The sequence below is a fragment of the Rhinolophus sinicus genome, chromosome 14 (genome assembly GCF_057876585.1).
Source record: "Rhinolophus sinicus isolate RSI-liver-muscle chromosome 14, RSI-T2T, whole genome shotgun sequence".
Taxonomy (NCBI): domain Eukaryota; kingdom Metazoa; phylum Chordata; class Mammalia; order Chiroptera; family Rhinolophidae; genus Rhinolophus; species Rhinolophus sinicus.
The window spans coordinates 44,310,757-44,322,869 of record NC_142514.1 but is presented as its reverse complement, the minus strand read 5'-3'; the positions used below and the strand labels follow the sequence as shown (position 1 = coordinate 44,322,869).

The window sequence follows — 12,113 nt, the reverse complement described above, 5'->3', positions numbered from 1 at the left end:
AGCGTGCGGGTTCTGCGGTGGGCACCGTCGGCGGCCCCCTCCCCCGGCACCGCGGAACTACAGGAGCCGGCCTCCGGGCTGCAGAAACGCTGAGTCCAGATTTCAGCGTGTCATAGGCTGCAACCCGCCGAAACACGTGCGGGGCGTCCGAAAACAGCGCCGTTCCGCAGTCCATCGCCCCGATATTAATTAACGCATTAATAAGAGGGCGCCATTAGCCATGTGCCCACACAAATGGCCGTGCAAGAGGAATGCACCCGCATGGAAACAAAGTTACTTTCTTAAAGCTGTATTTCTCTCCTCTATACACGAGCACACGCGCACACACACACAGAAACACGCGCAGACATAGGCACACACCAAGACACATGCCCCGGGCCCAGCAGGCGCGACGGTCCCCGGCACCCCCTGCCCAGCCCCGGGTCGACCCCCGCCACCCTGGCTCCCCCCACCCCCTCGGCATCCAAACAGCTGCTTACCTGGGTGAGACAGAGCGGAGAATACATAACTGCCAGGCGGTGGGGTGTGCGTGTGCGTCTGGGTGTGCGGTTTGGAGGTGTGCGTGAGTGCGGGTGAGAAAGGAGAAAGAGGGAGAGAGGAGGAGAGAGAGAAAGAAGGGGGGAGAAAAAAAATCAAGCCTGCTTCTTGCGTTCACATTTCCAACTCGGCTCAACTGCAGCCAGCCAGCGCTATTGCCGCTCCATGAGCTGAACTTTAACCCCGCCTAGAGTTTCCCTACACTCCACTATACATGTCTACTGTACGCGGGCGTTAAAGGCATAGCGCACCCTTTCCCGCTCCCGCGCCCGCCCGGCCGGGTGCCCGCGAGCTGCCCGCGCACCCGCCTCCGCCTCCGCTCTGCACCGCACCGCACAGCCGCCGCCCGCTCGCGCCGCCGCCGGGGGCGGAGGGGGGGCGTGGGGGAGGGGGCGGCTGCGGCGCCGCGCGGCCAGCCGGGTCCGAGCCTCCGCGGCCGCTCGCGCTCGCTCGCTCGCTCTCTCTCCCGCTCCCTGGCTCGCTGGCTCTCTCGTCCCTCTGCACCACCCCCTCCTGTCCCCCCCGTCCCCGCTCAGCGCATTACTGGGTAACGCAGTGAGGAGCAGTTACAGTCTGTACTCCCGGGCAGCTATAGGCTGCCACAGGATGTGCTTAAGCAAACAAAACTACTTTTCCTCATCCCCATCCCCCAGTCACCGCCGCAGACCTTCGCGGACCTCAGGGGAGGACTTGGGCAACTTTGCCAGGTGGCCCCGCACCCCCGAGTTCTCGGTGTGGGCACTGGGATAACCCGAGACAAGGCCCGGGGACCAATTTGCATGTATGCAAATTTTTTTAATCGGACCTCGTAGGTAACTTTCTTCCCCTCTGAAATGCGGTACGGCTCAAAAGCATTGTAATCTCTTCAACCAAGCTTTCAGTGGGAATAGGTCGTCGGCAGAGGTAATTATGCACAAAATCCTGCAAACTTCGTGTAGCTTCAGTCCGATGGTATTCAGGAGCGGGGGTGGTGGGGAAATTTTTCACACAGAAGATTCACCGGATTTGGGGGGTGGGGGTTGTCTGGAGAAAGGGAGGCGGAGATTAACGAGCGTTCTCCCTCCCAGGACTGTGAAACTAGTGGGTTTGAACACAGACGCCATAGAAAAAGTTCTATCACGTTCAGAAACAACAGTCGTTTAGCTGTGACATCTTTTTCTTTTTAGAAGAAAAAAAATGTGAAAGGGATGTCCCCTTAGGGAAGGGAGATATTCTGGTCCCCAAAGCGTGCCCAGAACTGGACACAGGCTATTATTACCGTCCCTGTGCCTGGGACACCTCTAGAAGGGTGCCTTTTAAGAATCCCCTCTTTTTCCCTCCCCCAGGTAATAGTTCTTAAAATGGAAAAGAGCTTCCTGCAATTATTTTAGGTTTGCTAAAGTATTGTTTTGGCAGAAAAGGGGGGTGGCTTTTAGGGTTTGGCAAGTTGCCAATAAGCCTGCTTTTCCAGTTTTTTTTTTAACCTCATATTTTCTCTCTATGCTCTCCTCCTTGCTGGAAAAGAATAAAATAAAGTATACATCCTTCAACCAAACCCCCATCCCATCTCTTCCTCCTCATCTCCCTGACTCCAGTTTGCAGGCTGCTGCATTCGCGAATCCTCAAAATTCCAAAAGGAAAGACACAGGCTGGGGAATCTGCACCTTTGTAGGTGTTACATAGCTTAGACAGCCTTTGAAAAGAGGAAATTACTGTAAGAATGCCCACTCTGCAGGTGAGGGTCAGGTGAGGTGTTAAGGCCACTCTCATTCAGACTCCCCCTCCTCCTTTTTTAAGGTAAGGGGCAACAAAAATACCTCTACTGGGGAAAGCAAAATAAAATCTTCTGAAATATTCCGCATCTGCCTAAAGTTATTTTATGCCTGTTCTCCAGCTATTTTATTGCTAAAATAATTCCTGAATGCTCAAGAGACCATTTTCATACACTCTGGTCCTAAATATCCTTGGACATCTCTCAGATTATTTATTAAGGGATGAGGAGAAATAATGACTTAAACCTTTAATGAGAGAGCCCCAATTTTCCAAATTAAACAACGGTTTTTCCTTGCTTCCTCTTGGATTTCAGTAGGGGGGGAAAATGTCCTAAAAACTAAGCCGAGTTACAGAGACAACATTCCTGGCCACGAAAACCTTTGCTGGGATCTATAACTTCAACGCGCTCCAAGTTTCCTCGATAGAAGTTTCTGGCTGACGGTCCCAACATGTAACTGAGGCACAGGGAGAAGTTATTGTTCAAGTGTGTACTCTTGGGAAGCTGTCTTCAAGAGCAGTTTAAAATCTTTCTTTTCGTGTAATAAAAGATAGACTTTACATCTGCCTCTTTCCAAAACAGCAAAGATTCTTACTTTTAATTGAATCTCAAGAAAAAGGAAAAGATTAAAAAAAAAAAAAGAAGAAAAAGAAAGAAAAGAAAGGACTGGCACGTCGCCCTGGTTGAAAAAAAATGGGGAAAAGTAATTTAATGCTGATATTTCTACTTTAAAACTTCTTTTGTTGCAGCAGTGGATGTGCCCGCGATTTCCAGCTTTCTGCGGTTAGCAATATTATCTTAAGTAACTTTTGGCGCCTTTCGTAAGACTTTTGGATATGGGACGATTGTTTGCGCCCTCTAGGCAAGGGCTGGATCCAAGTTCAGCACCAAAGCCCTTCACATCCGCTCCTGCTTTCTCTCCTATCTCCGCCAGCTCCCGCTCCCTCCCCGGCGGGGAGGAGGTGGGGGAAGAGGCGGGGGAAACACTACAAAGCACAGTTCCAACTACAGCCTTTGGAAACAGGACTGAGAAAAATACAGTAGAAGAGTTACAGTTACAGAAAGGCTTCTGGTAACTTTCTCTCCAACAGGCATAAATTTAAACACACAAAGAAACAGATGTTCCTCAAAAGGCAGTCTGGGGGTAAAAAACATTTCCAACTCTCTCCCCTCTTCCCAAGTTGCAAAAGTAAATCCTTGTCCAGAGTTCACAAAGATAGAGAGAGAGAGAGAGAGAGAGAGAGAGAGAGAGAGAATGGAGAGAGGGAAGAAGGGAGGGAGGAAAGAAGAAAGAAAAGATAGAACAGTGTAGGAAACACAGGTGAAGTACAAAAACTAGTTTACTGCAATCATATAAATGACCCATTGTTAGGAAGGATAAACCCCTTATTGGAAATAACCGCTCCAATCATTTATTTTGCAAGTGCTGGGAGGCTGCCTTGAAATGGGATTGTCTCTGCGCAAAGGAGGCTCCTGTCATGCTCTCAGCTATCCATATTCTTCCTGGCACAGAGCCCAGCCTTGCATTTACTGTGTTTTATTTGCAGAAATGTTACCTTGCCAGTTTTAGTGAAATCCTCTTAGATATATAAATTACGTCAATAAGGTTTCACTTATAAGTACATCTCAAATACCCCTCATTTTAGAGGTTACCTAATAGGAAGTTCTTATTAATATGATTTAGATTTTAATGCCCAAAGCAGTAAAGATAAAATTGGGGTTCATAAGTGACAACACCATTAACTGTAGTTCTGACCAAGACTACCTTTATCACTAGCATTTTCCAACATTCTTCTCTCGTTTTTTTTGACCTGCTGGTCACTTGTGCGCAGATTTTTCTTATATGCTTATATTTCTAAATTGAATCATATTGCTGAACTGAGCATCCAAGTGGATTCTTACATCAAATTTCCAAACCAGATTTGATTAGAAAGCCTAAAGCCTTGGGAAATAGTTCGATGGGAATTTAATACAAAGATGGGAAAGAGCCCATATTATTTTCCATTCACTTCCCAACAGAATTAGGTGTCTACACTGCTTAGAGGGAAGGAAGAGATGGATATATTTTAGTCAAAGGCTGCCAGTTACTGTCTCCAAGACAAGCTACTGCAGTTGGTTTCCACTGGATTGGTGTCAAAGACTTGTCCTAGAGGCCAAACTCCAGCTAAGAGTTAGCCAATCAGCAATCTTCCACACATACCCTCCACAGGAGTTGTTGTGGTAACAAGAAGAAATGTGAACTTGGCCAGTCTTAATACCCTATTTGCTACCGAACATATATTTAAACAGCAGAATTCAAAAAAAGTCAAGGAAAAAACACTCTTTCTCCCCCTCTGCCTTTTAAATGTAAAACACAGCTGTCGGTCCACCTGTGCAACACTCTCTCTTCCTTAAAACTGCAGTTTACAGTTCAAGAAGGGAGGCTTGCCTATTCCTCCAAAGTTCCCGAAAAGCCACAGTTTCTAAGCTAATCAGAGAGAGACGTTTTGTAACGCTGAGTATGCAATATATTACTTCCCAAAGCTTACTACAGTCCAATAGTTCAGGGAAGTTTTTAAGTCACACATTTTTAGAAGTTGAACCTCACCTACAACAGTCAACTTCTCTGAATTTAAAAATAACAATGCTAAGTTAAATATTTCTCTAGCAGAATTTTTCTACCTCTTTCCAAAAGGGCAGTGAAGAAGGCATAAGATTCATGCAAAAATCCCCCCGTTTTGTTTTTGTTATTTTAAACTCGAAAACTCTTTCCTATTGTGTTTGCTAAATCCGGAAGAGCTTGTAGCTTTGACAGCTTGAACCACACTATCCCCTTCAGAGCCGCAGAGAACTTCAGATCTTCTCTGCCCCGCCCCCTCTGGCTATTGCGAACCACTGTACACCCAAGCTTCCTCATGATTGGATAAAGCTTTTGTCAATCTCCCATGTTGTCCCATTGATTAGACGATCGAATCGTCAATTATTCTCCGGGTCCAGACATTTCTTTTCGGGCTAGGTTGACTGCTGAGGCCAGACGTCTTTTTACAGAACAGAGCACGTAGAGGATTCCCCCCCCCCCCCCCCTTTCTGGAACCGAGCAAGCGCTAGGACGAAAAAAATCTGTCAAGCTCAGCAATTTTTTTCAAATCTCGGGGAAAAAAAGGAAACCCAGTCTCTGATGCACACAGCAAAAAGAAAAAACCATCCACAAAGCTACATCTTTAAAACAAAACCATTACAATAGACATTTACCCAGCAATCACTTAAATGCATATGCAAGCTAGAGAAATTTTAAAATCTTAAGCCATTAAACAAAATCATTCTACCATTATTGTTGTTTATAAAACGCATATCATATAAACGCAAAATAGAAAGTTTAAGATGTACCACGTACCATTGCAATGTAAAAAGAGTACGTGAGAAACTTTAAAATGTTCAGACGAATTGCTTCATTTGTTGTCCCCTTTTTTTTGCATTAAAAACAAATCTAAATAAACTTGGAACCGTTGAAAACCCGGAAGAGGTTTTTTTTAAAAGCTGTTGGCCAATTGCAGGCTTCTTGGAGAATTTTTTTTTTTTTTACTCCAAATCAGAAGGCTTTTGCAATTGCAATGCGCGCTCTCTGCCTCTCACTGTCTCTCCTCTTTTGAAAGCGGTCCAACCCGGGCTGGCTGGTTCTCAGATTCTTTTCTGGTTTTGCCGTGTGTGCTTTGGATTGTACGAGACTTTGAAGAAGTTGCAATCGATTCGCACTCCCTCTCTCCTCTCCCTATCCCCTTGTTTATTTCCGCAATCGCTGCAATTTGCATAGTAACCACGCACGAGACGCCGGCGGCAGCCCGCGGAGGGGGCCAGGAGGGGGCAGGGAAAAGGCCTTGCCCCCTTCTCCCCTCCTCCCGTCTCTCTCCCCGCCAGTCTCCTCCTCCCCCACGGCGCGTGGCCAATAGGCGTCCCGGCTTTTAGCGCAAGCTCCGGTCGGGACACTGTTCGGAAGAAAAGCCCCAGTGTTACTAGGCCTGGGTCGCAGGAACGTGTTTTTGGCGCAGAAGTTCCTCTGTTTGGGGACCTCGCAGCCGGTGCTAGGGAGCTGGGAGAATATAGTACCTTTGCCTGGGGTTGTGCAGGTTTTGCACGTTTTAATCAATTCTGTACACCTGCTTTCTCGGTTTCTTTTTCCATAGCCTCTCGTGAGTTATTAGGCTGGTTCATGATGGTTAGCGAGAGATTTAACCTTTATTTGCACTGGTGTAGACCAAGAGTTAAAGATCCTCTTTGGTGCATTAAATCAAGAGAGTGCAAAATGTCACAGAGAACTTACAGTGAAATAAAGCTTCTACTCCAGGTTCATGAAGGAAAAGACATTGGCTCTGTTCTCTGCAGAGGACTGAACATAAAATTGTTAGGTGGGCTCCCTCAAGAATAAAGCTGTTCCTTTAAAGCAGGAGATGCAGTGAAATTCTAATTTAATTGCCAACATCTAATTTGTTGATATCCTTACAAACCTGGGTTCCACAAAGTTTAACTAATGCATCCCTCCATCTCCCAGCCCCAAGAGAAGAGCTCTAAGATGCAAAAGGTTGTTTTTAAGATAATTATTGGAATATTAGGTCCTTCATCTCACTGAATCTTACTGCATTAACCCAGGTGCTATAAGACAATGTGATCTGGAGATTTCAATCTTAACCTCTTCTGTGTTTATTTTAAACAACAAACTAGCTATTGGTGCAGGGGTGGGGTCACAACTCTAAAGGGAGGGAGTGTCCCTTTAAGTGGAAAGCATCACAACCAGGCTATTGCAGTTGTGTTTTTTTAAGTGTTTGCTTTGCGTCAGTTAGGTAGCTTAGGATGTTTTTTGCTGAATAACTGAGTTACAGGAAAATATGTGCTTAGCTCACTTGATAAAAATTATCCAATAAGAAGTCAAGAGGAATAGGAAGCAACCTGGCAGTTGTCTGATTTGCTCTACCGTTCTTGGTGAAGTTACCTAATTAATTAATAACAGGACCTTGCACAGTTAAATTGGAGGTTAAAGAAACCTCTTATTTTATTTTGAACCACAATTTTGGCTTTAGGCTTGCACTTTACAACTAGCTAACTGATGGAGCATTACTGGGAAGGACAGTCCTGTGGCTGCCCTTGGTGTTAGACAAGCGTTGCTGGACTGTCCATTATAGATTCAGGTATTGTCTTATTCTAAAAAGTCTGTGGCATTTAATCCTGGCCTCGCTGAACATCCATTTCCACTTGGCATACTACTTTCACCCTAGAAACACACTTGGTGGAATGTGGTAGCTAAGTAAAGAGAAAAACAAAAATTTTTTTAAGTAACCAAAAAAGTTCTGGCCCTAGTTCAGCTGGAGATAGGCTGTGTGACCTTGAGATGATAACATAACACCTGTAAAAGAGGAGAGCAACTTATTGTGAGAATGGAGGACTGTTTTGTCAAGAGCTAAGAGCCTTTGAAATACACAAGAGGTATCAACTTGCATTGCATTGCTCTGTAGATGCCATGGTCTGAATAATCCCCAATGCTAAGCAAGCCAGGCCTTGTCAGTAGGTGGTAACAGTGATTTTTGTCTGCATTGTCTGTAGTTCATTTACTCAGTTTAAAGTGGTAGGTTAGCACCATTTCCAAATTGACCTTTTATATCTCCATCTAGTCAACAGCTTTGGAGTCCAATATAGGTATTAATGTTGGGCCGACTATGTAACTCCAAGCAAATTATTTAACTTCTGTAAGCTTTTGACTCCTCATCTGGAAAATGGGAGATAGTCAGATAACATATGTAAATTATCTAGTACATTATGTGTATTCAGTATACCGTAGCAATAATAATATTACTGTTTAATATGTACCATGTTCCAGTCACATTGAATGTACTAAGAGCTGGGGATACAGAAAATAAGACATTTTCCCTGACTCCAAGAAGCTTTCAGTCCAATGGGAGAGACAAGACACAAAGGTAAATAATAATGTAATATGATAAGTACTATTGCCAACTTAGGTATATATAAAGGACCATAGGTATACAGATGATAGAAGGACTTATTTTGCCTGGTTGTACAGATAGATTCATAGAAGGCTGAAAAAGAGGAAATGACATTTGTGTTGGGCAAGAAGTATGCATTTGTCAGGTGCACAAGGGAGGGGCAAAGCATCCCTGCCCGGGAAAGCACGGTGATGTAATTGTATGCAGTGGGCCAGAGAATGGGGACATATTCAATTGTGACTAGTTGCTCTAGCTAGTATTAGCTTGCATTACAGTAACTAGAGATGCAGTTGAAAAGGCAGGCGGAGACAAGATGGTGGAGAACCTGGTGAGCTGTTTAGACTTTCACTTGCGGGATTGGGGAGACATCACACATATAAGAAAGATATACAAAGTAAGATTTGCAAATTAGAAAGATAACTCTAGCAAATGGAGGCAAAGAGACCAGTTAGAAAGAGGTGAGAGAAGATGGAGTCCTGAAGACCACAGCAGGAATGAATGAGCAAGAGAAAGGGAGGGAAAAATAGAGGACAGGAAAGATGTGAGGAAGCAAGGGAGACCCACCATGGACATTAGTTTTCAGGGGCTTTGATCAACAGGAACAATTTAGGAGAGCAGTTTGTCCAGGCTTTCCTTAAAGTCCGAATACCCGCAAGATGCATCATAAGGCCTGTTAGTGAAAGAGGCTCTCCTTACCTTACAAATTGCCACTTCTATATTCTTAAGCCTACTAATATTAAGTAATTTAAAAATAATACCAGTAGCAATAGCAATAACTCACATGGATTGAGTCTTTACACTATATGGGTTCTCCCTACCCTGTGAATTCGCATTCCAGTAACTTCAGTCCCACTGTGCCACTGAAACTCAGGCACACATCAAATAGGGTGACTTAGGGTTGCTAACCCCATTGAGAGACTCATGTTTCCACATAGGCTGGATTTATGCCTTGAAAATAGTAGGCTCTTCCAGGAATTCTGCTTTGTTGACCCAAATAAAAAGTTAATCCTTCTGCAGGGCCTTGATTGATATGGAGACTAAAATATCAGAGTCTTACAGAATTAGAATAATTCAAAATCGCAATATATTTCTAACACTAATTTTTTATTTTAATTTGTGAATTACGCTGAATGTTGAACAAAGAGATACAGTTCACATTTTCTTGATTTGCCTGGGTAAATCCTAGGTCATCCAAAGCACTGTTTTGGCAAAGGAATCAACACTGGCATTTAGAGGACCCACATGGCAATACAAGGTGTGACAAGTAAGTTCGCAAACTTGTTGCAATGATGTTACTAACCTTTTTTTGATATCAGAGGGATTATTCATTAAGAATTTTTACCAACTGGGCAAACAGTTAACCAAGTTTATTATTTGGAAGTGCTGAAAAGGCTGCATGAAAAAGTTAGACAACCTGAACTTTTCGCCAACAATTCATGGCTCTTGCATCACAACAATGCACCAGCTCACACAGCACTGTCTGGGAGGGAGTTTTTAGCCAGTAAACAACTGTAATGGAACACCTTCACTACTCACCTGATCTGGCCCCCAATGACTTCTTTCTTTACCCAAAGATAAAGGAAATATTGAAAGGAAGACATTTTGATGACATTCAGGACATCAAGGGTAATACGACCCCAGCTCTGATGGCCATTCCAGAAAAAGAGTTCCAAAATTGCTTTGAAGGGTGGACTAGGCTCTGGCATTGGTGCATAGATTCCCAAGGGCAGCACTTTGAAGGTGAACATAGTGATATTCAGCAATGAGGTATGTAGCACTTTTTCTAGGATAAGTTCACAAAATTAATTGTCTGACTTCAAATAAAGGATATACTAGAAGCAAATTTAAATATAGGAATTGATAATGTTCCCAAATAATCAAGTTGTGGCTGACTGTTGTCCCCACAAATGTGTTTTCCATCTATTCTTTGCTTCATATGAGTAGATGAACAGTATAGTGCCTCTATTTTCCAGCCTTCCTTGCAGATCGTCATGACACATGATTAAGTTCTCAGTACAATGCAAGCAGAATTGTTGCTCCCAATTCCATATCACTTGCTTAAAAAAAATTTTGTTGTAAACGTGTGGCCTTTCCAAAGGCTGTAATGAAGCCATGTTAGAGACCCAACTTTAATTACAAAGATCAGGATAATACCCTAGGAGACAAAAGACGAGAGGAACCTGGGTCCCTAAATGACTTCATGGAGCAGAGATGCTTCTCTAGCCTTGATCTTATTTAAGCTTTGTGTTTTGAAGTCTCTGGTATAACAACTTAGCGTTTACTATAACTAATAATCAAGATTATAAAACAATCTCATGGTATCTTTGGATAGTTTTCTCTCTAAAATCCTGAATTTCCCCCAACTTGGTAAAGAATACAGTTGATTTTTTTATCAGGCTCCTTTTCCAACCTCTCCTCAACTTCTGCTAGCCCTTCACCCCAGCCACACTAAATAAGTCACTTCTTTCTTTTCATGGTTTTCAGGACACACCATATGTGTTCATCCTTCTCTTCCCTTGTTTGTGTGAATTCTTCTGCCCAAAAGTCCCTAAAGTTTTACCCCTGTTCCACTCATTCCCTCCCCCCCAAAAAATACCAGTTTAATGCTACTTTCCAACTCCCTTAAGCAGAATTGGTCGATCCCCCCTGCATGCTCTCTAATCTTATACTTATCTCTAGGACAGCTGTCTTCACACTGTCTATCACTTACTTATTTGTGTGTTTGTCTACTAGACTGTGAGCTCTTTGAAAGTGCAATGACTTCCTTCATCCTTGTAGCCCTACAAGCAAAATTCTATAGTAGATCGTCAATAAATGTTTGGTAAATTAATGTGAATGGATAGATGAACAATGGTTACCTTTTCCAGTCTTGTACTCTGAGGAAATACAGGGTCAAAAGTGTCGCTGATGCACGACATGGCATTATCAGTAGGAAGAAATTTTAAGTACAAACAGTAGGACATTGAGTTTGCTTTACACAGGGCTTCCACACGCGTTACCACCTTCACCTTTCTTCTGGATTAGTAGGTCAGGCATTGTCACTCTCACACACAAATGAAGAAATTAAGGCTTTGAAAATTGAACTATCCAAAGCTCTAGCTATGATGTCTGGCTTAGGAAAGAGTTCAGGCTTTAAATTTTTTAAGTACCATTTTCATGGTTAGCTGGCTCTAATGATAATCAAAGGTAAACACAAGGACCCATCTTTTTTAAAAAAAACAGCTTTATTGAGGTATAATTGATATACGAAGAACTGTACCTATTTAATGTATACAATTTAATGAGTTTGGGCATGTACAAATACTCATGGTGCCATCACCACAATCAAAGTAATAGACATGTCCAACACCTCCCAGAGTTTCCTTGTGACCCGTCCCCCTTGGCTTTTTTCCGTGGTAAGAACATTTAAAATGAGATGTGCCTTCTCAACAAATCCTCAGGGCACAATTCTGTCTGTTAAGTACAGGCACTACGTTGTACAGCAGATCTCTAGAACGTATTCATCTAGCATCGCTGAAACTTTACACGATTGAATAACAACTCCTCATTTCCCCCCTCCCAGGCCCACCTTTCTTATGTTGGACACACCACAATAAACTGCAGAAGTTCCTGAAGACCAAAGATGATGTCACACAAATGAGCTGCTAGGATGATGAGAAAGAGGAAATCTGCATCTTGACTACAGCACAAGAAGCGGAGTATGAGTTTACAATTCACAGAACGAGAGCTGAAAGGGAACTCAGAAGCTAGCAAAATGAAGTCGCCAGCTCATGGCCACACAGCTGGTTAAGAATTAACAGTTCCAATGCCAGTTTCATTACATCATGCAAAGAATATTTTGCAGGAATGGGAAAGGA

The 12,113-nt window shown here is 43.4% G+C and overlaps 1 protein-coding gene across 12 annotated transcripts in view; it reads right to left on the bottom strand.

Moving 5' to 3' along the window:
• Positions 1-12,113, bottom strand: part of NFIA (nuclear factor I A) — a 562,979-nt gene that overhangs the window by 359,602 nt on the left and 191,264 nt on the right. For 2 of the 12 annotated variants that reach the window (XM_019731173.3, XM_074334811.2), the window contains exon 1: positions 480-1,019. The exons of 5 other annotated variants lie outside the window; for them this stretch is intronic. In XM_019731173.3, coding sequence (XP_019586732.1) covers positions 480-506 — 27 coding nt within the window. In that variant the 5' untranslated portion in view covers positions 507-1,019. Of the gene's footprint in view, positions 1-479; positions 1,020-5,660; positions 5,818-12,113 lie in introns of those variants that run through there. 5 more of the 12 variants (XM_019731167.3, XM_074334810.2, XM_074334809.2 and 2 more) reach the window with 4 other exon arrangements.